Raw genomic sequence first — 27,528 nt, 5'->3', positions numbered from 1 at the left:
TATTCCTCATGGAGTTCGCGTTCGCGTGTCGAGCTGTTGCAGTTGCAGCTGCAAATGCTGCGAAGGCGAGATGTCGCGCCGCGCAGCTTGGAGCAGCGGCATGACGACGTCTAGCGGCAGCTTGAAGCGCGCCATGAGCAGCGCCGCGCACACGGCGATGGACACCGAGAGGCCGCTCTTGCAGTACAGCAGCAACGCGCCGTCTCCGAGGAGCGCGTTGAGTGCATCGGCGACGCGCTCGATCTCGGTGCAATCGGCAGTGAGTTGCGCAACATTTTGCGCGGCATCTTGGAGCTGCTGTCGCGGGAGGTCGAAGAGCGTCACGACGTGGAAACCGCGCGGTGGCGACACGCTCACGTCCTGGCGCGTTAAGTGCGTCTCAGGTTGTGCGCTGGTGGTGCAGTAGACGACGTTGCGAACGCCCCGCGCAGTCAGCAGCTCCGTGTCCCTGAGTGTGTCCGTGGAGCCGATCCAAATTCGCGGCGCGACGAGCTGCAGGTCGCTCAGGACGCCCACGTGCACGTCTTCGGGCGCAACTCGCGCCCAGTTCTCGTCGACGTCGTGGTCGCAACAGTCCTTGCACGCCTCGCGGAGACTTTTGCGCGCGTGCAGCATGACGCCCTCGTGCGCGACGTCGTTAGCCACGAGCTGGCGGAAGTTCGCCAGCTCCTCGCGGAAGAGCCGGCGCTGCCAGACGGCGTCGTCCTGGGCGTCGTCCGCCGGCAGCTGCGTGGCCAGCTCCGCGTACGCGATGAAGAAGCGCAGGTTTTGCATTCGCGCGTCCTCCGGTGCGACCTCCATGGCGCCGGGCGTCCGTTGCAAGATCGCCGACTTATGGCCACCTTCAAGTTGAAGTGGATCTTCAGTTTGTGGGTTGTCGCAGGCTACTGCAGATACTGCGGCATGGCGGAGCCCGTGCTGACGATGTACGCGCGGTACTCGCGGCCGATGTAGGACTGCGGGATGGCCGCCGCCTGGAGCTCAGGCGCAGAGGGCGGCGCTGGGCTCGCGGACGGGGATCGGGACGTGGCGGGCTTGGAGGCGCGAGACTGGGCGGTCGGCAGGGTCGGTTTGTGGTGGCGTCGCGCGGGGGACGAGTCTCCGCCGTGGCAGTGAGGCTCGATCGCCTTGGACGTCGCAGTGGCAGAGGCTGGCAGCTTGTCGGCGACGTTTTGCTGCTTCATCTGGCGCAGAGCCCACCACTCCGACTGCGGGACGTACCAAGCGCCGTAATGCGCTTTCGCAGGAGAGTCTGGAGCTGCAGGAAGGCGCGAGTTGGGGCTGGGAGGCCTCGCGTTGCAAGTCGGCAGATCAGTCGAGTGGTTGCTGTGTTGGCGGCCCTCAGGCTTGGCCGAAGGAGACGGGGGCTGACGCGATGTGTGCGACCGCCGCCCCAGCACGATGATGCCAGATGACCGCAGCCGGTGAGGAGGAGATGGAGACAAGGCGAGTAGCCGCTGCGGCACGTCCGCGGCGGACACTGCGCCGGTCGTTTTCTGCCAGAAGATGCGCGGTCCTTCGTCCTCCTGGTTGAGGTGCTGGAGTTTGCGTCGCTGCCGCCGCTTCCTGTCCTTGCCGTGGCCGTCCCAGTCACTCTGGCCGTCACTGTCGTCAACCCCGTCGTCGTCGTCGTCGTCGTCCATATCGTCCGAGTATCCTGCTTGGCTGAGAGACCAGAGGGCGGAGAATTTGCGCTGCCTCGCCGGGGATCGATTCTTGGGCGCGTTGGGGTCGCTTCGCAAGGCTATCTGGAGAATCGAAGGCTTGTGCGACCTCGCGCGTTGCGCATATCGCGGCGAAGAAGCTTTTGCACCTTTCTCGCCCTCTGGCTGTCCGAGGCGCGCATACGTCGGCTCAACTGCGAGGTCCTCCATGTCGGCCAGAATCCGGTCAAGCATGGCTTGGCGCTGGGTCTCGCCCATGAGGTCGTTCAGCGTCCGACTCGCACGGGGGCTCTCAGGGAGGTCACTCGTCTGTTGAGGGGCCGTTTGGCCCGTGTGGACCTCCTCCGCTTCGACATCCTGCCTTTCAAACATGTGGAACAGTCGAGACGGTGATCCCGGGAGACTCATGGACGAAGCGTTGCTACGGACTGCTCGGGGGGTGATTGGATTGACCAGCAGCGGCTTCCGCTGGGGTGACCCAAACTGCGGCGGCTTCGGGTTCTTGTGCTGCAGGAAGCGCCATTGGACTTCCAGGCAGTTGCTAGTCGGTGGCGGGATATCTCGGCTTCTGCGCGTCAACGGACTTTCTCGATGTCTCGGCGACAATGCGTCAAGACTCATGGGTCTCTGCCAGTGCGCTCGATAGGACAATGGCGAGTTGTGCTGAAGGAGTTCCCTAAAATTAGGAATTGGCGAGGATGGTTTTAGCTCGTCCGCCAGCTTCGTTTTATTAACTCGAGTGTTGCACTATGGAGGCATCTCTGGACGATCTCCTTGGGCCTGATGAAGACAATCAAGACGGAAGCGTCAGCTCTGTGGAGACGAACCCTGCAGAGGCGAGTGTGGCGCGTGGAAACGTGGAGCTGCTCTGCGACTTGCCTGAAGTTTGGCATGAGGCCGTCGCTCACGCACCAGACCAAAGCCCAAGGTCGATGGAGTTGCCGCCGCGCAAAGTGCACTCAGCAGCGGCGACTTCGGCTGTATACGGTCTTGGTGGAGGATACGAGGACATCCCTCGGCCGTATACGTCCGCTGGTCTGGATCATCCGTCGAGCAGTAGTCGACCCCGCACGAAAAACAAATCTGCTGTACGCAAGAAGACAGCGAGAGACGACGAGGCGCCGCGTGCAGAGAGACCGCGATCAGCTGGACTAGATGGATGGGGGGACTTCGACACGGATCGCCTGCTACGAGATGACCCCGACCAAGACCAATCAAACCAGACACTAGATCCGCTGGACGGGAAGCGGTCGAGGTCGAGGAAGAGTCGACGAGCGACGCCTACAACATCCTCTCCACGACCGAATCCGTGGGAGGGTTACCTCGTCAGCGGCGAAAGTAAAGAGTCTTCGAAGCCGCCGATGCAAGTACTTCGGCAGAAGCCCATTGAGATCCTGAATTTGGACCTGGTGGCTCTAGCAAACCAACCGTCTGGAAGACCAGGCACAAGCTCAAAGCCTCTGCTGGGGCGGGCATCCTTCGAGAGACTGATTTCGCCACATTCGTCCAATACTTCCGTCCGACCCACGACGCCCACTGCTCTGTTTGGAACCGAGATCCGTGACACACCAAAGAATCGAGCTGCCATCTTCGCGCGGTTCGCTGCTCTGTGGACCCTCATTTCCCACCACTCGGCCGACCAGCCTCCAGAGTCTCAATCGTCTGACACTCCTGACCGCCAGACGAGATCTGCAGTTGAATGCAGCACGACTATGGTGAAGATATGCAAAACCGTGGGGATATCGTTGACGCCGTCGTCAGCTACGCGGCTGTCGTTCTGGAACACGCACGAGAATGATATCGACTTTGAGTCATTTTGCGACCTCGTGATTCAAGGCGCCATCCAGCCTGCTCTGCGCCATTTCAACTTGGACAACTCTGTGGATGAGTATGTGTCAGCGCTCGACACCATCGTGCAAAGTCTCTTGACGACAGCTCCAGCTCGGCGTCGCAAAAACGATATCTTGCTACCACGAGACTGTCCTAGCCGGTTAAAGGACCTGAATGAAATCCAACCAGTCTTCTTGAGTTGGAAGGCGGGAATCACCCCTCGATCCATGCAGCCCACTGAAGATGCTGGCCCGCCGCCGACAAGAGCTTTGGTAACAGCGGAGAAGGTGCGAAGAGCTTTAGAAGCGTCCGTCAGTCAGCGGATGCTCGCGCACCAGCTCCCTTCCGAAGAAGCGCGCGTCACGCACGTCGAAAACATTCGCCGCAAGGTTCAGCTGCACAAATCGTGGAAGTGCTCGAGTGATGGCAGCGTTGGCGAAGGCGGTATTAACAGCCCAAAGACCGCAATGTCTCGTGGCAGGTTACCCTCCAGCCATGAAGATCGAAGTGCGGTTTCTAGGACAGCCCAGCTTTCCGCCATGTTTGAGCACGCTCACTTGGTGTTCCCAACAAGCGCGGGGATGGCTTCTGATGAAGTTTTTCCTCAAGAGGAAGGCGATCGACCCAAACTTGTCGTTGAGCAGGCAACTGGCAGTGATGCGAAGGATACTATTAGTGCTGGGACGGAAAATGACGAGGTTCTCGTTTGCTGCTCCTGTTCCGTTCGAGCAGCCGTGCTATGGTGCTCCTCGTGCTTCACCGTCACTTGCCGGAATTGTTGGCAGGAAGTCCACTCCTGTATAGTTGACATGTCAATGGTCTCATCGACGTCATCCTCAGCGAAGAAGCCGCTGCTGGGGCCCACGACGCTCGCTATCCAGAAGAAACCCTGTGGTAGCGCTACTCTCCGTCCTCCTATCGCCATGATCTACCTGCCGACGAAAGCGATCGTACCCGGAACGCTCGCAAGAGGGAACCCTATCGTTCGGCTGGCGCGGAAGAGCCCCAATCAAGCAACGTCCGGTGGTACGAAGGACGAGGCACCCACCATCGTCGTCAGCGCTATGCTGCCTTCGCTACACAAGAGCTGTTCTGACAGCAAAATTCCGAGGCACTACGAGCGTCCTAAAGTGGAAAACGAGACGCCCCCGACAGATTCAACCACCGATCTGGTCAAGTCGCTCATGCTGCGGATGTCGCCGACGCCAGGATGTCGCTCCACCGGGTCAATGGAGACGGTCATGCGACCGCACAAACAACACGCTCCAACCCGCGGGAAGCTTCATCTCGCCCCCGTCACACTAGAAGCAGAGTTGTTGCTAGCGCACACACCAGATCGACGACGATGATTGTTAAGAGGCTGTGTGATTGGCCAAATATATAACCAATGGAAAAGCACAAGACATCTTACTTAATAAGGGTACTTACTAAGTAAGCCAAAAAACCTGCCGAGGGATGTTAGTGGAGAGGAGGACGCGTGGCAAAGTGCCCGCCTTGAATGTCCTCCTCACTTCCGAACTGACGGCTTACACAAAAGCATAACATTTCAGATACGTACTAAGACGTAAACCCATGGGAAAAGGACACACGAGGAGTGGCCAGATCCTGGGGCTGGAAAAGTTCAATGGAGAGGACTTCACCGTATGGAAGGACAAAGTGCTGACGCACATTGAGACGCTAGACGAAGCTTATCAGCGCGCGTTGTTGGAAAAGGACCAACCTAGGGCTACGGTTGTCATGATGGACTTCCTGGAATCCACGCCGGAAAAGCCTGTGATCACTGTTGAAGGGGAGGTGACGCAACAAGAGGCAAAAGATCTGCGCTGGCGTTACCAACACTGGACTAGGGCTCATGCTGAACTGAAGAATCTCTTCAACCAGGCACTGCCTAACGTCTTTCTGAGTGGCTTGGAGGATCAAGTGTCAAGGATGCAGCCGTGCGACATTTGGAAGGAATTGGAGCAAAAGTTTGGGCTCGGAGATGCTGGAGGCGTAATCGAGTTACTTCGGCAGTGGGAGCGCCTGACTACGGCAAACTGGAGTAACCTGGGGGCGCTGTTCGGCCAGCTCAAGAAACTCCGGAACGACGTCAACCGCAAGATGAGAGGATTGGTCGGAAAGGACATGATTACGGAGCCGTGGCTGTGCATGCAAGTGCTGGCACTCCTTCCAAGTGAGTTCTGGGGCAGCTCGGTCAGCATGACAGCGGAGTGGTTCACGATTGAAAATGTGGAGACGAGCCTCCGCCGCGTTTTTGGAGATCGATCGAAGAAGGAGATCAACATGCTGACTGACAAGAGGCGTCCGTTGTCTATCAACGTTGCAAAGCGGTTCGCGGGCAAGAAGCGAAGTCAAGATGAAGCATTGGGACAACAAGCGAAGGATTGCTTCTACTGCTTCGAAACCGGTCATTGGAAGAAGGACTGCCCGGCTATGGCTGCGGATCGTGATCCAAACCGACATGGTGGAGCGCTGTTCCGCTCTAACATTCGGACGGCACCTGGCGCGAAAAAGAAGCGGCTGCTGACAGTCAAGAAAGGGCCCAAGTCGACTACCAAGTCGACAGCGGTTGCTCAACGCGAGGAAAGGACACCAGCTGAAGATTTGGCGTTCGATCGCCAACTGGAAAAGGCGATCAAAGATGCGGATGAATTTGAGTTCAAGGATCCTATCCCTTTGAGTGAAGGAAGTGAAAATGAGGCGCCCATGAACTCAATGGACATCGACTCTGAGGTACGAAAAAGATATCCAGGATACCTCTATAGGCTGAAGCAACTAAAAGTGACTGACAATCTGTGGGTGGTTGATACAGGGGCGGGTCATGCAATAAGCTCGGAGCGTAGGTGGTTCAACCATCTTGGCAAAGGACGAACGCACACATTCGAGTACGGCAACAGAGGGACCTCGTCAAGCGAATTACAGGGAACAGTGAGATTTAGTGTACTCAAACCAGGGAGTTACTACAGTACTATCTCAATACAGAATGTTGCCTTTGATACGAACTGCAGTAGTAATCTGCTCAATGCTTATTATTTAGCTACACAAGGGTATCACCATATTCAGGCTAAAAATGGAGAATATTTATATTTCCTTGATAGTAAAAACGATTCATATTTGCTGCAGTAGCAATTGATGAAGTGTACTATCTCCCTAGTTGGCCACAGAAGGTTAACACCAAAGTACTATCGGTTGGCACCAATACCCGACTGAACATTCAGAACACGCTTAAGGAATGGCACCTGAGACTAGGTCATGTTGGGAAAGGCAGGTTGGTGAATATCCTGGCCGGAAATGCTATCAAAGATGCACCGCAGCTGTCACGACGAGAAATGGAGAATGTACCCTTCTTTTGTCGTACCTGTGAACTGGCAAAATCCCGACGAATGTCGTATAGGAACATGGTGGGAGAAAAGGCACCTGCACCCTTGCATACTCTGCACATGGACTCAGTGGGGAAAATAAGACCTCAAGGTCTGTATACTACTTCTGGACACAAGTATGCTCTCGTAGTAGTAGATGACGCTACGGCTTATAAGTGGTACTTTGTGATAAAGTCACTCAAAGAGGTTGGGACTATAGTAAAAGTTCTTATTAAGCAATTGGAGAAACAACTCCCATATACAGTTAAAAGAATAAGAACAGATGGGGGTACTGAATTTGTCAACACTGTTTTAAAAAAATTACTGCAATAGGAATGGTCTTGTATACCAGCAGTCCAATGTGGAGTCTCAAGAAGAAAATGGCTCTGCTGAACGAGCACACCAGACAATCATGGGCAAAGTTCGATGCGCTTTAATAGGATCCGGAATGGCTGCAAAATGGTGGCCGGAGGCACTAAAGTATATGACGATAGTGAATAATAGAATACCCACGGCCCGGCTCAGAGGTAAGTGCCCATATGAGGCATTATTTGGCACCCAACCAACAGGAATGCGGCTCAGAATATGGGGTAGTACATGCTACGCTCATGTACCGAAAACTAAACGAGCCAATCAGAAGCTTAGTGAGAGATCTATAGAGTGTAAACTACTTGGTCTTTCCGAAAGTTACAAAGGATATCGACTACTAGACGTAAAAGGCAGTAGGTATCTAAATGCCCGAGACGTAACTTTTGGAGCGATATACACTGAGGGACTGATCTCCCGGTCATTCCCATCAGGACAAATTGAATCAAACAAGGAATGTTTCCTGGAAATTTGTGAATTAGGGAAAAGAGAAAGTGAAATAAACACAAATGTGCCTAAAAAGCGACAACGAACTGACAATGAGGAAGTAGAGGCTGGGGGAGGTACAGAAACAGTGGGAGCTGTGAATCAACGTGTATCTGTTCCCCCTATTCCCCGAAGTCGTCGCAAAAGGCAACCTAGCTCCCGCCTCAGGGATTATATTGTATCAATCAACGCTGTTACAATCAGTACAAAAGTGATACCAATTCCAAGGTCGATAAAAGAAACAAGACGAGGGCCACATGCCGAACAGTGGGAGACAGCATTGCAAACTGAATATCAGGCATTAGTGGCAAATGATACATGGGAAGTAGTACATTTACCGAAAGGACGAAAAATATTAGGGTGTCACTGGGTATTTGATGTGAAGTACAACCCAGATGGCACGGTTGAACGGTTTAAAGCACGACTAGTTGTAAGGGGAAATACTCAAATCCATGGTGTCGATTTTGACGAGATATTTTCACCGGTAGCGCGATATGAATCATTGCGACTACTACTGGCAATAGCAACTATAAAAGATTTTCATGTCCACCAAATGGATGTATCTACTGCGTTCCTTAATGGATCACTATTTGAGGAAATTTATATGCAACAACCCCACGGATTCAGGCATGGAGACGCGTCCCGCGTTTGCAAATTAAAAAAGAGTCTATATGGACTAAAGCAAGCCCCGCGTATTTGGTATGCGCTCCTAAATAAGTTTTTGGAAAGCATAGGCTTTTGTCGATGCAAAAAGGAGTACTGTTTGTACCGTCAAAAGTGGGAGGTACACATGTAGTACTCATTTGCGTTTACGTGGATGATATTACTATTGCCGCGAGTGATATGAAACTGATGCAAAAGGTGAAGGCCAAATTGGCTTCGAGATTTACTATGAAGGACCTGGGTGACATCCACTACCTTTTGAAGATGGAGATCAAACGGAACCGGGCCAATAGGATTCTAAGTATGTCGCAACACAAATATATTATGGATCTACTACAAAAGTTTGAAATGAGGGAGAGTAGCACAGAGCCAACTCCTCAAGCAAAAAGTGTGGTCCTTGAGAAAGAGGAGAAACTAAATCCGGAGCAAATAGCGGCTCAACCATTCGATTATAGAGGTTTAGTGGGGTCACTGATGTATCTTGTAAGAGGTACACGCCCTGATATAGCAAATGCTGTCAGAGAATTAAGTAAGTTTCTGTCATGCTACAATAAGAGCCACTACAAGGCTGCCCAGAGAGTACTAAAGTATCTGAAAGGAACGTCGATGTATGGTCTCGTATTTGACGGAAAGAGTAAAGAAGTGATATACGAACTGTACACAGACGCGAGCTTCGCGAATGCTAATGAAAACAGAAAATCAGTTACTGGGTATGTGAGTATTATGGCGGATGCGTGTATTACTTGGAAAAGTTCAAGACAAAGTACAGTGAGTCTCCACACGGCACAGTCAGAGCTAATAGCTGCCAGTGAAGGCGTTAAAGAGAGTGAATGGTTATGGATATTATTAGAGGAGCTGGGATTTAAGCAAACTCAGCCGATAGTATGTTGGTGTGATAATAAGGGAGCTATTAGTATTATCAAAGATCCAGCTAATCATACATCAACTAAACATATTGATATTAAAGGTCTATATGCTAGGGAAGTTCATGATGAGGGAAGAATAGTAGTGTCATATTGCAACACGAATGATATGATAGCAGATGCCCTCACAAAGGCACTGCCTCAAACTCAATTTGAGAAACTCAGGAATCTTATGGGCGTAAAGAACTTGAGTCTTATTATACCTCACTAAGTGTTGGACCACTCGCATCAAGAGACAAGAGACATCTTTCAAGTTGAAGTGCAAAACCAAGGCTCAAAGTGTAAGAACAAGGCGCAAGTTGAAGTGCAAAGCCAAGCCGAGAGGTGTAAGAACAAGGCGCAAGTTGAAGTGAAAGATAGAGCTGAGGTTGAAGTAGATCAAGGACAAGACTTTTGAGTTTAAAGGCAACAAAAGACGCAACGTTATCATATTGGTTAACTAACAGTTGCACTAAAGCTCAATGGTTAAAGACTAGACTACGACACACCATGATAACATGGTGCAAACACAGCAAGAGCAACCGTTGACCGCATCTGGGAAGGGAGGGGCAAGCCCCCACCATGCCTTGGAGATCTATGCTCTAGCGCTCCCCAAACTCTGGATGGTAGTACCGCAGGACTAGCCTGGGCGTTGTAACTGCGTTTGTCGTAGCCCCCACGAGGGATTGAAAGCGGCCAAAGGCGCTAAGTCGAACCAGAACAGTAGATTGCAAAACTGAAAGTGAATGAGCTGTGGCCAAGCGCTGCTGGCAAAGGGCGTAAAGGAACGGTGCAATAGAGACAGAAATCATAAGGTCATAAAGAAATGGGTATTTGATGGGTCCCAAATTTTGTGGTGTTTCAAATTTAGGGAATAGGTCAATGTAATGTTCCGTCTCAAAAATTGAGTGGTGCAAATTAAATTGGGGCCACAAATTTTGGATCGCCTGATCCACGAAAAGTCGCGACACGAAAAGTCGCATGTTATTTTTGAAGGGTCGCAGCCTTATTTAGGATAGGACAAGGCATATGCGATAAAATATGGGATAGGAAAGATGTGCTTACAGTAGGGGCCACAGTATTTGGTCGAAAAGTCGCATTACGAAAGGTCGTATGGTATTCTGGAAATATTACAGAATAGGGGACATTTCACATGTGATCATTGAAAGGATAGGAGATGTGCTTGAACTTTTAGTGGGAGTGTTAAGAGGCTGTGTGATTGGCCAAATATATAACCAATGGAAAAGCACAAGACATCTTACTTAATAAGGGTACTTACTAAGTAAGCCAAAAAAACCTGCCGAGGGATGTTAGTGGAGAGGAGGACGCATGGCAAAGTGCCCGCCTTGAATGTCCTCCTCACTTCCGAACTGACGGCTTACACAAAAGCATAACAATGATGAAAAAGGCAGTTGTTGCCTTCACTTCAATACTTTTTATCCGTACTAGCACCAGGTGTGAAGGTGACTTTTCTCGGCTGTTGTCCCAAGAGGATACGGAACTGAAGCAACGAGAAGTTGCATTGGGGGGGGGAGGCTTGTTCACTCCTTTTATTCAAAACCCTTGTGTAAAATGGAAGCGATAAAAAAAACTCACCAATCGATAAAGATTGCCAAAACGTACCAATAAAAAAGTGTTGGTAATGTTGGTTTTGACCAGAGTTGCTTTTTGTTGTTGTTATGGAAAACCATGTTTTCGTGCTCGAGCGACCAATCACAGCTTTAGATACAAATCAACATATAAACTAGAGACGCTCATTTCTGTCTACTTTGATAGCTGTTTGACCGAGTACTGACCATCAACACTTGGACAGAAATTGCTGGGCGGAAACCTAGCATGAGGACACAGTCAATCAAAAGCCGAAGTGCCGTGCGGCGACGGCAATGCCCTCCAAGTATGTATTTAGTGAACGAGTGGCTACTGTAGACTTGCTATCTTATGATATGTTGTTGGCCACGGTATGGGCCACAACTGTGGCGAGCTGTCTGTAAACGTACATGCACACGTACACTAATGATTCACACTCCCACTCAACCATGCTGCATCACCGCTGGCGGTCAGCTTTGGTCGTCAACACTTTTATGGTGCCGGCAGCATTTGCCAGCACACGTCCGTCCAGCAGGACAGCGCTTGCCCAGGCAAGTCTTAGCAAGACCATCTTGAAATATCTACCATTATCACTTGTAGTAGTTTCCACGTCGTTTTCAGTCACCTTGCGAGCATCATGCGTTCTTGCCGAAATAGGAAGAACCTTGAGCATATTGCGACAGCACTCGATTTTGATGTGTCCAAGTGGCTTGGTCATTACGTCTGTGAACATGTCGTTTGTACTCGCATACTGTGTCGTGAGGCGCTTCGCAGCCACGATGAGGCGCACGAGATGGCATTTGTTCTCTATTGCGTTGTCTTGAAATGTTTGCCTGGTTTGGCAGCCAGAAATATGCTGCCTTGGTTGTCACCATACAGAACAGGTTTCTTCGACTTCCCAATTCAATTCGAGGCACAGACCCAACATCCACAATAGATCCTTCGTGTCTTCATTCATAGCAACAAATTCCGCCTTCGTAGTGCTCTGAGAATTGATTTCCTGCTTTCGTGACGCATATGACACTGCATTGCCATCCAGCATGGTCACGTGTGCGCTGATACTCTTGCGATCCTCAGAGTCATTTGCATAATCGGCATTCGCAAAGCAAGTCACAGCTACTCTCGAATCACCACCAACACCATTGAGTGGTTCATAGTCAACGGTCTGTGCGCAATACTGAGGTGAAGTGAATTGGGTCAAACTGCCAATGATGGGAAGATATCGCGCCTGGTCTGATTGAACCAGAAGGGTTGGGGTTAGCGTCGAATATGTCCGGATGATGCCAGTACCCGACTTAGCATCGCAACGGTGGTACAAGTAAATCTATTCACCTGGTACCGCGGTTTCGGTGCAGGCGATCATCTGGACGCTTTCGATCAGTTGAACACCTGTGATCATCCGGGCACCCGCGATCATCCGAACTCACCTGATCAGATCGGCATGATACCGCCACGGTGGTACAGCTGGATCGAATGAATACTGGTTATAATGGTACTACCATTTCGATACGGGATCAAGATATACGGATTGAAGTTCAGGTGTGATGTGCAATCGGCGGACACGCAAGCGGGATGGGGATTTGAAGAGAGATCTTTAGGACTTTTACCTTTGCTTAATAGATTCTGATTTGCAAACAAGTGGCGTCCATACTTCCCGGGGAAGGAACTACATTGGCCTACCCGACGAAAGACTCACCAGGTCAACCAAGGATACGATCGCAGACCTGGATAGCTTGGCCAGGGGGCGATCGCATACTCTTATCTCAACTCAAGACCCCGTCAGAGGAGGCGGCAAGCAACGGAAAGGGATCTAGCAGCACGCCGCAAAGGACACCCCCCACGTGATCGACTTGCCTCAAGATCCTATCGCAGACAACCGAAGACCGCGTGAAGGATACCCGCGTGGCCGTCACCCACCCATTCTCCGGAAGGAGCAGTCCAGCTCCACAGTTCCACCTTGGTCACCCATTGACGTCCTTCAAGTGAACACCGGAAGAGCGTAACCTGCCCCGCCGTCGGGTAAACAAGGTGACTACAAGGTTTTGCGATCACGCCTGGTCAACGGAGTACCCCCTCCGATAGTCGGCAGTCCGGGCGTACCGCTGGCAAGCTTGGATTGCATCATCGATTTTTGTGATCCCTCTCCGCCACAATACCGCAACACACGCTTCGCCATGAAGTAGTGCTCATAGGTGTAGTCGCTCAGAAACTCGGCGAGTCTCCGAACGGCATGAGCGATGTCGGGTCTGGACGCCGACACTATGTCCCACTAAGTCATGATACGGGAGGTACGCGTAGTCAGCAAGAGCACGCATCTGTTGTGATGACGTTGATTCTCGTGTCGCGTAGCCGTTGCACGACGGCATATTGAAAATCGCTTCAAAATGCTCTTAATGTGCTGTCACTGACAGTGCACCATGGCGCATCGATCGGAATCTCAACCCCCAGCAAATACTTCACAGAAGCAACAACACATCATCAACTTAGACCGTCAAGATGTGAGAGATCTCTCCAGTATCTCCCACTTGTTGTGTGTATAGACCATAGTCAGAATCGAGACGCAAGAACTCAAGCTGCTGCAACGCCGTGTGTAGCGTACGATTCCACACGTTCGGTGTCTGACGCAATCCATACAAACCCCGCAACAAACGACACACGAACATGGATAATTCACGCTAAAATCCTGGAGACTACTCACATGCACATCAACTCATCTGGATGTCCGTACATGACCGTGATCTTGACGTCGTACAGAAGGATGACCCAGCTGCGTTGTAGCGCAAAATAAATCGCAGCCTGGATAGCCTCAAGTCAGCCCTCGTGGAGCTGGTTATACCTAGCCCATATATCAGATTCAACTTACAGCAGCACTTCATGATCACTATCTACTCTATACGCCACCGTATCACCCAGAACGACAGCCAATCGAGCCGATCTGGGCGACCGTGAAAGGCAGAATCCCACGAAATTCACCAGAAAACGGCAATGATGCTGTCCAAAGAGTGCTAGATGGTCTCCACGCAATCAACGAAAGGAGTTCATTAGTGTGAACAGGCATGCACAAATCTATGGAAGCGACTACGCCGAGCGCGCTGCTGAATCGGCCGAGCAACAACTCATGGCAGCGGAAGACAAGCTGGTAGACATCTCTATGAATCAATAATGGATTTTCACTTTTGCCCATCTGGTTACAATCTTGTGGTTGTGCGTTCGTGTGATTGTCGTCTTTTCATGTAATTCCACATGTTTTACTTCTCGTCCAATCACAAATCGCCCTGAAGCTCAACTCTTTTCCTGCTACTATTTCGAACATGGGACGTTTTTTAGGCGTTCTTTTTAGTACAAAGGACTGCGACTTGACCAATTCTGATCTCATTTTTGAAATCTGCATGCAAAACAACCCCTTATACCTAACTGTCACTATAGGGTTTAGGTCATCAACCCATCAAAATGGATGGCTATATTTGAATCCAATGACTGGTGACGAGTACAATAATACGCGTCTGGTTGGTTGTAATATACTTTTGGGTTCTTTTTATGTGTGTGGTCTAACTATGTTTATGACTATTTACAGACAGGTCAACACCTTATTTATATCGCAAAAACCCTCACTTCTTTGCAACGGTACCACGTTGAGCGGTGTAACCCCAGCGGCCTTCGTCATTGCCACCACGGTTTCCAAGCCGCGATCTAAGGTATTCAGCCTCTTTTTATTCTTATTTATGGGGCGGCGAGGCATCACAAACAGAAGACGGATGTCACCCACTTCGTCGGACGGAGCGAGCGGTGGCGAACCCCTCAGTCATTTTACCAGCGTAAAAGAGCGTGCATTTTATAAAATTTAAATAGACAGCGAACTTTTTACCAGTGCCTTACTGGATCCGAATTTCATGGTAGTGTGAACTCGTCCGTTGAAAATCTTCTGATCCTTGGCGACTGCTCGGCTCGGCTTCAGGAAGTGTATCCAGCATATGCTCCGGATGCGACTGCTCGCTGAACCTTACATCACCTAGTCCTTGTGCCTTGTCACTCTGACACGGGCCTTCTAGACCTGGGGCACACTTCTCTCTAGCGGGATTATGGCTGTCAGACCTTAAAAGGAACGGCAGGTGGCGGTAACTCTGGTCAATTCGCTACATCACAGCTGCCCCCATCGCATCTGGCTAGCGTTGTAGTGATTTAACGTGCACGCCATGTTCAAACTTTACAGCTAGCTCGAGTCGGCGTGGACGATTGCTCACCGTGTAGGCTTCTCTAATATGGCCGGTGACAACTCGGTACGTCCTTGCTTCTCGTCTCTCCGATGGAACGTCTCATCACAATGAACTAACGCGATTTGCTTCATTTTTGCTTGCTTGTCAGCTGTGCAGAGATTGAACCTGCCTGCAGCAATGCCTTCGGCAGGAGCCAGGCCATACTCAGCGACAAACAATCCTTCGTCTGTATAAGCAGTCGTGTTGTTGTCATCGGCCTTGATGACCATAGTCAACTCCGCGGCTTTGTCATAGGCGCATGTTCCGACTTCAAGTCGCGGTATAACTCCTGTCTTCGTGACAGCCGGTACGCAATGTGCTATTTCCACCATCACTTGTTGCTCATTTGACATGCCTGCAGAATCTTCATTGTCATTGTAGCTGCAGGATGCAATTCATCTGCGTGCACCACAACTGACAGAAATTGAAGACACGGCACTCCACAGCCAATTGATGGAAGACTTCGAAGAAACGTTCGGCGGTAATTTGGGTCCCGCTTCACCGAGGCGGTCCGCTACTTGGTGTAACAAGCGCTGAGCCCTGCATCGCCGCGGAAACGACGAGCAGGACCACCAGATTAGATCTCGGTCTCCATCTTGTTCGGCTCTTCGAAACGCGTCCATGAACATCCAGGTGTCGGATAACTGTGTTATTCTAGCATTGAAATGCACTTTCATTCTAACAACTTGTATTGCCTTGTCGCTTTTTGATTGAGAAGGGCCCGCGAGGAGTCGCTTGAGCATCAACGCGGCTCATCCTGTGTTTGAAGAGCATGTGCATCAGACGAGCTAAGCTGCTATGATGGGTCAATTTAATTGCCCAAGGATATTCCTTGCAGTCTCCACCGATTCAGAGGCGCGCTCCAGATTAGATGTTTTCAAAGGACAGAGGGCCACCTAACTTGTATAGCTGGTGCTGAATCTATCGAGCTGGTACTTCAGAACTGCCTCAGCAATGTCGACACGACAAGAGGACACATTTAGTCTGTTCTCATAAAAAAAAAATTCTCCACCCCAAAACATGTATGTAGATTACATTAAGTTCGTATATTCTATTCAAACATAGCTAACAGAGTCTTCCGTTGCTACCTACCACGTAATAAACTGCAAAGCTTAATCCTTACCGTACCGTAAAAGTTATATCGAAAGCCACCCCTTGCAGCACCAGTACGCCACATTTCAGCCAATCAGAGGTCGATATTTCGATCATCTATCATGTTTTATCGAAAGGCACCCCTGAAAATTACCCACAATAAATTACCGACCCACCCTCCACTCATTTTGCAACCTTCAGCATCTCCGAAGCATGCCCCGCGCGGGCCGTCCCAAAATCCAAGGCTTTGAGGCAGCCCCCACACAACACGAGCGCGATTCCGTCAGTTTTCTCCGTAAAAATGCCATCATCAACTATATCTCGAAGAACGGCGTGGCTGGGGCTGTCACGAGATTTTATTCAGGCCTTCAAGGCAAGGCGCGAAAGGACAAGAAGCGCCATCTCCTCAAGTAGTGTGAAGACCGCTACGAGATCGCAGATCAAGTAGCTAAAGGAAACGGACATCTTTTCAAGATGCCACGAGACGGAAAGGGGCGTGTATTAACTCGCGAAGCTGAGGATCAACTGGCTTTCTGGATCCCTGATCTACGGCGCGAAGGGGTTCCTGTGTCACCTCTGATGCTACAGATGCAAGCCCGTGCTGTCGCCTCTGAGCTCGGTCTGATCCGTCACCAGTTCTCTGGGTCGTCATCGTGGAGACGGCGATTTCTCAAGACGTACAGGCTCTCGCTTCGAAGGCGGACAAGAATCGGGCAGCATACCCCCGCTAACGCCTGCCAGGTTGCTGATGAGTTCCAGAAGAAGGTGCAAGATATCATGCTTGAGCACGGGCTGACCGAGGTGTACAACGCAGACCAAACCGCGCTGAACTTTGAGCACTTGCCAACGCAGACTATTGATGAAACCGGCACGCGGACTGTTTGGGTTCGGAACAGCGGCAAGGAGAAATGCCGCGTCACGGCGATGCTGCTCGCGGACTCGCGTGGACTCGTACGAGCGCCAATGCTGATCTTTAAGCAGCCACCATCCCGCGTCAAGGCGACGGAGCTGCACAACAAGGCCGAGCAAAACGGCTGGGGACGTGACTTGTGGAAGAAGGTGAGGAACATGCAGGTGTCGACAGGGATGCCGATATTCTGCAACAGTAAGGGTTGGTGGAATTCCGATCTCTCTGTTGAATTCCTTAAATTTCATTTTGAGCAGCGCGAGGACCTCGACGTTCCAGTCCTCCTCATCTGGGACGACTTCAGCGGTCATTGGACGGAAGAGGTGGTGGCTTGCGCCAAGAGGCTCAACGTCATGCTGCTCAAGGTGCCAGCCGGCTACACATCGGTTTGTCAGCCTGCTGATATTGCATGGATGAAGCCCCTGAAAGTGCAGCTCCGAAAGCAGTGGCTAGCGGATATTGAGCAGCAGTTCCACAGGCACAGAGAGAAGCAAGACAGGTTTGTGCTGGTGCCTCCGACGCGAGAGACTGTCGTGGGTTGGTTGCATGCAAGCTGGAACGGCCTGAAGAAGTCTACTATTGTTAGCGGGTTTAGGAAGACTGAAGTGCCGTCAGACCAACGAGAAGTGACGGCCCATCAGACCGAATATGACGACAAGAAGTTGGTAGAAATAGTAACGCTGCTATCGAGCTGCAACATTGCCCATAATGTGTCGAAAGACACTTAAATTTCTAATAAATAAAGGCTCTCTTTATGCATTAAACGGAGGGGACGTCAGCAGGTGCACCTACTTCCTTGGAACCCTGGCACCAAGACTTCCCCATTTTAAAGGAGACTTAACTTTCCGAGTGGCCACAGAGGGATTTGAACCCTTGATCTGCCGTGTCAACGGCAGCGCTTCTCACCAACTGAGCTAGCGAGCGGCCAACATAAACATTGCAAGTAATTTATCTGAAGTTTGCATATCCCATGCACCTTGCACCCTGGTGCTGCGAGGGGTGGCTTTCGATATAACTTTTACGGTAGTAACACGCTCCCCTGCGCATTTATCCACTGGGCTGCGAGGACGAGGGAGAACAGGCTCCTTGGGACACGAGGCTCGACAGTAGGGCGTGAAGTGATGGAAGCGGATCCTGTGGTCATTAAGTTGTTTTTTATGGCTAAGTTCACGATTCAATTTGATCGCTTTCATTTCATGGTAAAATGGTTTTATAGAATCGTGCGATCTTCAGCCGCAAATTTTGGAGGGGGTTCCAGATATTTCGCTTAATAGCGGAATTTTCGCGGGTCGCACGCATTCTGAGCTACTCAGACCTGAGCCTCCTGGTGCGGCTCAGATCCAGATCTGAACCGCGACCTGAAAGATTGGAGCAAAATATCAGACCACAGCACACGTAACTAGTCAAGATGTCGGGTCTCGTCGTGGAGGTCGGCACCGATGGCGCATTCGACGCTAGCGCCGCCTCCGCTCCCAACCCAGAGCAAGCAGAAGATTTGCGCCAACAAGGCAATGCGTTCTTCAAGCATCAACAATTCCAGGCGGCTAAAACACTTTACTCCCAAGCCATTGCACTGCAAAGTACCAACCATTTGCTGTACGGCAACCGATCCGCCGCCTGTCATCAGCTTGGAGAGCACCAAGAAGCTCTGCAAGACGCAGAGAAGGCCAATGAGTTGGCACCTACGTGGACGAAGGTACAGCTCCAGAAACGAATTGCTATACTGATAAAGCTTTGGACGCATAATGCTAAATTGACACTTCCAGGGTCACCTTCGAAAAGCAGCGGCGTGCGAGGCGCTGCAGCTCTGGGACGACGCCGCCGCTGCTTATGAAAAAGTTTTGAGTCTAGAGAAGGATAATGCATCAGCGGAAGCGAAGAAAGCGGCCGCGAGGCTGCGGACGGTCAGGTCAAAACTTGACAAGTCGGCCGTGAAGAAAGGGTTCCTGTCTGGCAGGAACAAGTCGACCATCTACTCCGAGAAGGACGACATGGCTGAAGACTCGACGCAGCGGTCGTGGAAGTCAATGCTGAGGAGGTTGCTGGACGGCTGCAACAAGCGGGGAGTCAATAGTCAAGGAGAGAGTGTGGTGCTGGACGACGGAGTGTTCGCCAAGTTGTTGCAGGAGGACGAGTTCCAGCGGCTGATCTACCCCGGCATCCCAAAGGAGCAGCTTGTCCACGCGCCGAAGAATCTGCAGACGTTGCTGGAGGATCCGTGGTATGAGCAGGAACTAGTGGCGTTGATGCCCAACGTGCAGGCGAAAGCTGCGAGCGTCTTGACCAACGTGAAGAAGCGGGGTGCAGCTCTGGGCGACGTCATGGACCCGGCGACGGAACGAATGCTCATGCCGCAGGTACTGCAGGAAGCGTTCGGTAGAGAGGTGTTGGCGATGGTCCATCGAGTGAACTACCAGAAGCACGTCAAGCTGGCGAACGACGCGAGGCTGCTAGCGGACCCGACCTCGGACTTGGCGACTTGGGATCAGCTGGACGATGCGTTCCTGGATGAACTGTTGGTGGAAAAGAGCGACGTGCGCGGCGTGGCAGTCATGGACGACTTCATGGGCGAGGAGTGGACGCAGTTGCTGCTGAACGACGCGTTCCGGATGGCCAAGAATGGCTCGCTGCTGTCTACAGCACCGAATGTCGATGCCAAGCACGTACAAAGTGCAGGGAACCAAACGGAGACTCTGCCAGGCGCGAAACTCCGCTTCGTTGAGCACCAAGACTGCACGGCGGAGTATCCCGCGCTGGCCGAGCTGGTCGAGAAGATGCATGCGCTGCCCTACGAGATCAACAAGAAGCGACCGGAGAAGGCGAGGCTGTGTGCTCAATTTGTGCACTGCACAGCCGTCCAGCAATTGCCGGCCGGACACCACCAACCGCTGCGTCTAGATTGTGGGGCAGGCGACAAGGACAACGGCTTCAAGGTGACGTGCGTCTACTTTTTTAACGCGGTCGAGTCGCGCGTAGCGGAGCAGCAGCGGACGACACTCAAGCTGCGGACGAGTCTGAGCGAAGACGCCGTCGTCCGAGAGGTCGACCCGAAAGCCGACCGCCTTGTCGCCTTCCGAAGCCAATCCGTGCTCAACGAGATCACGGCCGTCCCCGATGGCCAAGACCTCTTCTACCTCACGTTCTGGATCCACGGCCAGGGCCTGCAATAGGAAGTCGTAGCTGTTGGGCTATCCGCGTCAAGGAGGCATGCTTGGCCTGAGATAAAGGAGCTTTTACCAGACTCCGACTCGAAAGCTCGAGGCTTTCCGTTGCTTTTGTCAAGCACCGGCTTGTGATGTACACCAGCGTTGCAGCCCGTCATTTCATTGCCTCCACTTGACTTCGGTAGCTGCGCCGGCCATTAACCGCCTCGTCCAATGCATCTGAACGCAGCGCTCTCTGCATCGCGGCCATCCGATGTGTGTTCTCGCAAGCCTAACGTCTACGCGTGCTCGAGATGCAGGGGTGTTGGTCGCGCGTGGCGACGTGTGCAATGCACCGAAGCAGACGGAGACGTCCACGTTAGCAACGTGTAGGTTGCTTCCCGCTGCCCCGTGCGGCTTGCCTCGGAGCTATAACTGGACGTGGCTGGGCGAGGCGTTGGGAGGCCGGTACGACCACCTGCCGGACAACGACGCAAGTGAACAAAAGACTCATCGTGTTGAGGTGACGGCGTGACTATACTAGACTACGGGGCTGCAGCGAGCTCTAGCCGATCGAGATGGTGCCACTGTCGAGTGCGATCCGACTGCCCTCTGTGAGCTGCTCCACGTGCTCGAGCGACCCGAGCACTCGGCGCAGCGTCTCCGTCAGCTGCAGACTCACCAGCAGACTGGCCACGTGGCCCGAGCGATCCACCACGAACGTGTACGTGCCTGTGACGGCGGAGGTGCCGGTCACGAGCGGCTGCACGAGCTGGGGCTCCACTTGTCCGGTCTTGAGACTCGGGAAGAGCGTGGCAATAGTCTGCCGGTGGAACCGCAGATACAGCATGACCTCGACCACCACCATGACGGAGTGGTCTCCGCAGCGCTGCGTCTTCCAACCCTGCGGCTCCAGCACGCACAGCGCAAAGTGCTGGTCGTAGAGCCGCCACTGCTGCACGAAGGCGTCGGCACCGCGCAGGTCAACGCCCTCGACGTCTGTGGCTAGGATGGAGCGCAGGAAACGCTCCTGCAGCCCTGCCAAGGGGAGCGAGTAGCCGTTCTGGTACACGCGGAAGAACTGCATGACGACGGACTTGGCGTGGCTCAGCAGGGACCCGTCGGGCCACAATTGCTGTTGTTGCTGCTGCTGTCGGCGTTGCGCCTCGGCGTTGGCCGCCGCCATTTTGCGGCGGTGCAAGTCTCGATAGAGCCGCGCGATCTTGGTCTGCAGCGCCTGCACGTCGGTCTCGAGGGACCGCAGCTGCTGCTCGCGCTTGGCGCGGTGTTTGCGCTGGTACAGTCGGTCCTGCAGGCGCTTCTTCATGGCGCGCACGGCCCGCTTCTCGGTCATGGTGGTGGTGGGTAGCACCTGCACGTTGGCTTTGGCCAGTGCGAACTGCAGCTCCTGGAAGCAGCAGTCGGTGCTGGCTGCGACTGCCATGTTGGGGAGGTGACGGACACTCGCGTTGACGTTGCAGAGGGTTCTTTCAAGAATGAGACGGCCGACCGATGGATGGGAAGGGCCCCAACGCACAGTTTGCAAAGGTTCCGCCGGCTGAATTTCTGCAGAACGGAGCGAATAGTGTAGCGTCTTTGCGGTTTGCATGCGATCGACCGGCGGTTGGTCTTGGGCATGGCAACGAGCCTGCCCCCGCGTCGCACACGCACTGGCCGCTGTGTGCGAGCCCCAGCCTGTCAATTCGATGTCCTCGCCCCGGATCGATAGTCGATCGTCTCGTGTCTCTAAAGCTCTCACCTGTTTGCGGTACCTGCTACCAAGTACCTATTGGTCGTGACGACCGAGATGAAGAGATACCGAACGCGACTCGTGGAAGGAAATCGGGTAAGTTGTTGAGACGCAGCGCAGCGAGCGAGTCGGGTCTCGCTACGGCCGTCGAGGGTTTTGGGACCGGGAAAGCTCTCTACTCAGCGTAGTAAGACTGCGGGCGCGACCTTGGTACAGGTGTGACGATTGCAGCCCACGAATCCCTCGTCGTTTCGCTTAGAAGCTGCACCATTGCGAGACGCGTACTGTTCTGGCCCGCCATCTCGAACATTTGTTGCAACGCTCTTGAGAGCACTAGCATTGCCTTCTGGTTGTCTTCATTGTGTAGCGCCTGCTCCTGAGTGACTCATGGGGTGCGTTCCTGCAGCGGCATTTATCCGCGCATGGCTGGCCATCTCGATACTGCTGGCCTCTTCGGAACGTATTCGATCGGACAATGCACACCGCGCAACGTGGTCAATCGGAGCTCTCTGTGTTTTCCGGATGGTGTACGTCGAACTGAACAATAGCGACACCTACATCCTTGACGATCGAGACCAAGAATGCCGAACGCGCGGCTATGGTGGAGGTGTCCAGCGGTGTGTGTGTGTGTGTGTGATGAATTTGCCTGCTGTGGTTAATTTACGTCCAGCCGTGTTGGGCCGCACGCAGAGACCCCGATGCGGGCGGTTCAGAAAACTAGTGGGTGTGTATGCCATTAACCAACAAGTTATCATCACTGCTTGATCCCACCGATACGATAGTGCGTCGCGAAGCGGGTGGGAGAAATAGGGGACTCTGTGCATTTTGGGGATTTAAATATCCCGAAAATAGAGAATATGTTATGTGTCCTGTAACCAATTTATAAAGTATTGCGAGTTTGTTTCGCTTGTCAAACGATTATCATAAGTTTCCCGTAATTACAACATATGTGTTCCTACAGGTTTAATGGCTCCGGATTTAAATATCCAGATAATTTCCATCAACCTTCATGGCGAGCACCACGGCGCTGCAGGCCCGCGTGCACAAGCTCCTGGGCTCCCGCGCGGAGCTGGAGGCCACCAAGGCGCTGCTGCGCACTCTGGTGACGGACAAGGCCTCCTCCGGCGCGTCGCTGGTGCAGCTGGACGCGACGCCGACTTTGGCCGCTCTGAGGCGCAACTTGCGCTCGAATTTGGAGCAGCAGCAGTTGGCGCTGGCCCAGAAAGCGCTGGACGGTCTGGAAGGCACTTTGGCGCAAGTATCAAACTTGGCAACCCAGGTGGACGCTCTGGACGACAAGTGCGACCATGTTCATAAGTTTCTGGAGACCACCAAGAGAGACACTCAACAGGTGCAGACAGAAGCAGCGGCCTTGGCGAGCAAAAGGTTGGTACCTCCAGTTTTATACATGATACAACTAAATAGATTGACGTTGAAGGTGCATGTTGGACGTGTTGAATCTGTAGGAACAAGGTGCAGGACGAGTGGAAGGAGGCCAAGACGTTCCTGGATCGGTACCAGTTGACAGAGGATGAAGTGCGCGCGTTGTACGCGGAGAACTTGGCCGACCAAGACATGGACGCGTTCTTCAGTACGTTGGAGCGGGTGCAGCAGGTGAAGGCAGACTGTAAGGAGCTGGTGGCGACGGGCGAGGTCAACTGCGGGTGAGAGAGAGAATTGTTAGTGAGGGGTGACGTGGAAGAAGGTTCTGATAGTTCCTCCCCCTTCTTCTCATAGACTGGAGCTGTTGGACGCCGTAGGCAAGTACCAGGAAGCTGGGTTCGAGCGGCTGTACCAGTGGACGGCCAAGAAGTGCGCGGAAGTGGACGGAGAGCCGAGCAACATGCTGCACCGAGCTATCGCACTGCTGAGCGACCGTGCAGAGTTCTACAAGTACGGAGCGTTGCTTGTTAAGGTGCTGCACTGGTTGAGGAGTTGCTAATTTCCTGTTTGCTGTTGCTGTGTGGGCAGCTACTGCAAGGAGTGTCTGACGTCGTCGCGACGCTCGCTGATTGTGCGGCGCTTCATCATGGCGCTGACGGTGGGTGGGCCCAATGGAATCCCTCGACCTATTGAGATGCACGCGCACGACCCCGTGCGCTACTGCGGCGACATGCTGGCGTGGGTCCACCAGGCTATTGCCACGGAGAGTGAGTTCTTCCGGGTGCTCTTCGATGGCGACGTCGAGTTCAGCCCTTCAGTCGAGTCTTCGTCTCATGGTACAGATGTGCCATCATCGGGAGACATTTCGCTGCCTGTTGAGGGCAGTACGAATGGTGCTACAGAAGTCTGCACATCCATGGTTGGGCGTGCTTTCGACGGTGTCGCGAGGCCCCTACAAGTCCGTGTCGAGCAAACGCTCAGCTCTCCGCATGGAATTGTGATCGCCTATAAGCTGGTCCACCTGCTCGCTTTCTACCACCACAAGCTCGATCAGCTTGTAGCGCATGCGGAAGTCGCGCGCGCGCTCCGCCACTGCCGCGAGGCTGCAAACGACGCATTCCGCCGCCAGTTCCAGCAGCTCGTCGACGCAGTCGCAGCCTCCGCGCAAGACTACGCGGCGAGTCTCGCTGCCACGCACGTCACCCTCGACGTCTCTCACCGCCTTGTGGCACTGCTGGAAGTGTTCCAGACGTCGCTGCTGCCGGAGCAAGAGAAGGAGGCTGGCCTGGCGCCTCTGTTCGACGGAGTGCTGCCAGCAGTCGAGCTCATGTGCCAGCGCAGCGTGACGGGCCTCGACCCTGTGGACGCGCTCGTGTTCCGTCTCAACAACTTCGGTTGCCTACAGACGCCACTGGCGCGGTTCCCTGAGGTGGCCAAGTGGCACGCGGAAATGGGGCGGGAGTTGGACCGCTGGCTGCGAGATCTGAGCGAGCTGCAGGCGACCCGCGTGATGGATCGCTGCCGTGTGTCTGCACTGCTGCAGCATATCCTGGAGTTCCAGCAGAGCCACGCGGCTGTAGCGTTGGACGCCGATACTTCCCCAGCAGACACGCCGGGCCTCGATGGCGAGACGATCACGCGGGTCATGGGCGACTTCTGCGCCGCGCTCCTGACGCTCATGTTCCCGCAGCTCGACAGTCTGGGCCAGCCTGCACTCGCCGACAAGGCGCGCGCGCTCACGGCGGCAACGCTCGCTGGCACGTACGCGTTCGTCTACGAGTTCGTGTACGACACGAGGAACGGGTACATTCCTGGCAGTGAGCCAACGCCTTCCTCCTCCTCCTGGGCGTCTGCCGAGCGAAGCCGCCGCGTTGTGCTGCAGCACACGCCCGAAGAAATTCGCACGGTGCTCGAACTCGACGGAGAGACCAAGTAAGCAGTGGGGATGGAGCGACTCTGGTACTAGAGACGTCGCAGAAGGTAGCACTCGAAGCCGCTTGTTGTGGTGCGTATGCTTAAGCGCTTGGCTGAACGATGTTCATGTTGAAGTCACGTGCCGCTTACTCGTTCCACGTGACCAGGTCTCTGTAGTCGCGACCACACGTTGAATCGTCGCGGATCTAAGCGGTCGCTCCTGTATCTCGGCTCAGCCCACCGTCTTCGTGTATTCATGCCTGTGCTGCCCGTGTCGAAGGCGAAGGAGGTGACGGCGCGCGCGTTCGAGGAGCTCCAGCTCCCGGTGGGGGCGTCGGAGGAGCAGGTCGTGTCTCGATTCCGAAGCGTCTGCCTGAACCAAGTGCTGAACCGCCTGCCAGCAGAGACCTCAGTCGGTGCAAGTGACCCTGGAGTCAAGACCCTTGCGGCCGCTGACGATGGAGACGAGCGCTTCCAACGTCAAGCAGTGGCGTATCGGTTCCTGAGCTCCTTGCCACTACTGGCAGGCGTCGAGTACCGAGCGGAGCATATACTACCAACGTTACGGCCGCTCGACAGCGACCACGGAGCGAACGAACGCGCCAGTGCAATGCTCGACGTGAGCATTGCGACAATGGAACGAGCGCAGCAGGCAGGACGCCTCCCGTACACGAACTTTGTGCTGCGAGTGCACTACTGTCTCCGAAGACACGTCGTTCGCCGTCGATACAGCGAGTTCCTGGCTCTGCACTCGCTGCTCGAGACCAAGTTGCCAGTGCTGCCTCAGCTGCCGGAGCGCAACTGGGTGTACGCATTGAAGATGCCCCCGGCAGAGCGTGCTCGCAGACTGGCGAGTTACCTACAGCGAGTAACAACGTTGCTAGCTGCGCGCGGGGTCTTCTCTCTGGAAGTGATGGCGTTTCTGGAGATCGGTGCGACTCGTGTTCGTGGAGAAGAAGAAGCTCTAGCCGTTGACGTCCTGTCCCGCGCAAGCAGAGGTGGAGGCGACAACATTTTCTTCGTCGTGCACAGCAGCTGGATCTCCGCGTGGAAGCGTTTTGTCACGACGCAGAAGCTCCCGCCAGGACCGATTGGAAACCACAATCTGCTTGAAGCTCCTACGGCGGAGTCGTCTTCTCGCCGTCCGAAAGAGGGACTAGTAGCTGCGAAGCACTATCGGTGCGTGAACGGCAGCACGTGGAGATACTGGCATGTTATCTACGGCGGCGGCCCAGCAATTCGACGGCAAACTCCGTCCATCTATGGCTATCCAGCTTGTGACTTGGCCACACTAGCAGTGCTAGTGCAGCGTCTAGTGCGTGGGTTCCTGGCAAGGAGAGCAATGCGACGAGCTCGCATTCAGCAGAAGTTGCAAGACCCAGCAACTGCTCAAACTGTTGCTGCGAAGGCGCGGCATCGCACACTGGAGGCTCGACTGGACATTGTGCGCCAGTATGTCGAGGTGCGAGAGTTTCAAACGCGCCATATAGCTGCCATGAAGATACAGCGCGCCTTCCGCGTGTTCCTGCTACGAGCGGAGCATGCCTTGTTGCTGGCCGAGTCGGCTGTCCCCGACAGCGCCACCACGCAAGGGCTCCAGCAGATCTACGATGACCGACTCGCTCTTGAGGAATTGGCTCTGGTGGAGGACCCCGCTCTGCGGCTAGCACACTTTCTAGCGACGATGCTCGCTGGTGTACCTATGCGGAAGCTGCGCTCTAGACACAAGATACCGGCTTGGCGGCTCTTCCGCCTGGACTCGATCGCGTCGGAACTGCGCTGGAGCTCGTCCGCATCCGCTAAAACGAACGCCATGGCATTTGTCGACGTCGAGAAGCTCTCAGTGGAGGTTCCTTTGGTCACGAAGGGGCCAAGCTTAGCGCGGCGTATGAGTTTATCAGTCGGGTCAGAAGAAGGAGCTGCTCAGCGAGAACTAACAGGAGACACGTCTCACGCGGTGGTTGCGACCTATCGTGAAGGCGGAGTCGTACGCGAGTTGATGCTCATCTGCGAGGGATCTAGCGAGATGGAGGTGCTGTACTTCGGACTGAGTGCTCTGATCTCCGAGGTTTCGTCGCGCACAGCGAATGGCGCGACGTTTGTCGATGGCCACGGGATCATCCGCAAACGCGTACCACACGCCAAGAAACTGCTTCGCGAGGCTCATACCCTGCTCGAGCAGCAACGACAACACAAGAACTAACAGAGGTGAGGGCTTGCGCTTGTGGT

The 27,528-nt window shown here is 53.6% G+C and overlaps 7 protein-coding genes across 7 annotated transcripts; 4 read left to right on the top strand and 3 right to left on the bottom strand.

Annotated features, from left to right (window-relative positions):
- Positions 1-6: 6 nt before the first annotated feature.
- Positions 7-801, bottom strand: KRP23_11837 (uncharacterized protein; the record flags this gene model as incomplete). Its single annotated transcript, XM_067882416.1, has 1 exon — positions 7-801. The coding sequence occupies one exon, from the start codon at positions 799-801 to the stop codon at positions 7-9; it is 795 nt and encodes a 264-aa protein (XP_067740008.1).
- Positions 802-884: 83 nt separating this feature from the next.
- KRP23_11836 (uncharacterized protein) lies at positions 885-2,285 on the bottom strand (the record flags this gene model as incomplete). The annotated part of the gene is made up of 1 exon (XM_067882415.1): positions 885-2,285. One exon carries the CDS (start codon positions 2,283-2,285, stop codon positions 885-887), a length of 1,401 nt encoding a protein of 466 aa, XP_067740007.1.
- A 128-nt stretch (positions 2,286-2,413) lies between these two features.
- Positions 2,414-4,843, top strand: KRP23_11835 (uncharacterized protein; the record flags this gene model as incomplete). Its single annotated transcript, XM_067882414.1, has 1 exon — positions 2,414-4,843. The coding sequence occupies one exon, from the start codon at positions 2,414-2,416 to the stop codon at positions 4,841-4,843; it is 2,430 nt and encodes an 809-aa protein (XP_067740006.1).
- A 13,674-nt stretch (positions 4,844-18,517) lies between these two features.
- KRP23_11834 (Hsp70-Hsp90 organizing protein 3) lies at positions 18,518-20,279 on the top strand (the record flags this gene model as incomplete). The annotated part of the gene is made up of 2 exons (XM_067882413.1): positions 18,518-18,805; positions 18,876-20,279. The coding sequence occupies 2 exons, from the start codon at positions 18,518-18,520 to the stop codon at positions 20,277-20,279; spliced, it is 1,692 nt and encodes a 563-aa protein (XP_067740005.1).
- A 538-nt stretch (positions 20,280-20,817) lies between these two features.
- Positions 20,818-21,696, bottom strand: KRP23_11833 (uncharacterized protein; the record flags this gene model as incomplete). The annotated part of the gene is made up of 1 exon (XM_067882412.1): positions 20,818-21,696. The coding sequence occupies one exon, from the start codon at positions 21,694-21,696 to the stop codon at positions 20,818-20,820; it is 879 nt and encodes a 292-aa protein (XP_067740004.1).
- A 1,315-nt stretch (positions 21,697-23,011) lies between these two features.
- On the top strand, positions 23,012-25,321 carry KRP23_11832 (Conserved oligomeric Golgi complex subunit 6; the record flags this gene model as incomplete). Its single annotated transcript, XM_067882411.1, has 4 exons — positions 23,012-23,388; positions 23,469-23,666; positions 23,740-23,895; positions 23,974-25,321. The coding sequence occupies 4 exons, from the start codon at positions 23,012-23,014 to the stop codon at positions 25,319-25,321; spliced, it is 2,079 nt and encodes a 692-aa protein (XP_067740003.1).
- Positions 25,322-25,555: 234 nt separating this feature from the next.
- Positions 25,556-27,502, top strand: KRP23_11831 (uncharacterized protein; the record flags this gene model as incomplete). Its single annotated transcript, XM_067882410.1, has 1 exon — positions 25,556-27,502. One exon carries the CDS (start codon positions 25,556-25,558, stop codon positions 27,500-27,502), a length of 1,947 nt encoding a protein of 648 aa, XP_067740002.1.
- Between the last annotated feature and the right edge of the window lie 26 nt (positions 27,503-27,528).

This window comes from Phytophthora ramorum (assembly GCF_020800215.1).
Source record: "Phytophthora ramorum isolate Pr-102 chromosome Unknown Phyram_PR-102_s0013, whole genome shotgun sequence".
NCBI classification, from domain to species: Eukaryota; Oomycota; class Peronosporomycetes; order Peronosporales; family Peronosporaceae; genus Phytophthora; species Phytophthora ramorum.
The sequence above is the reverse complement of the archived record's forward strand: the minus strand, read 5'-3'. Positions and strand labels throughout refer to the sequence as shown.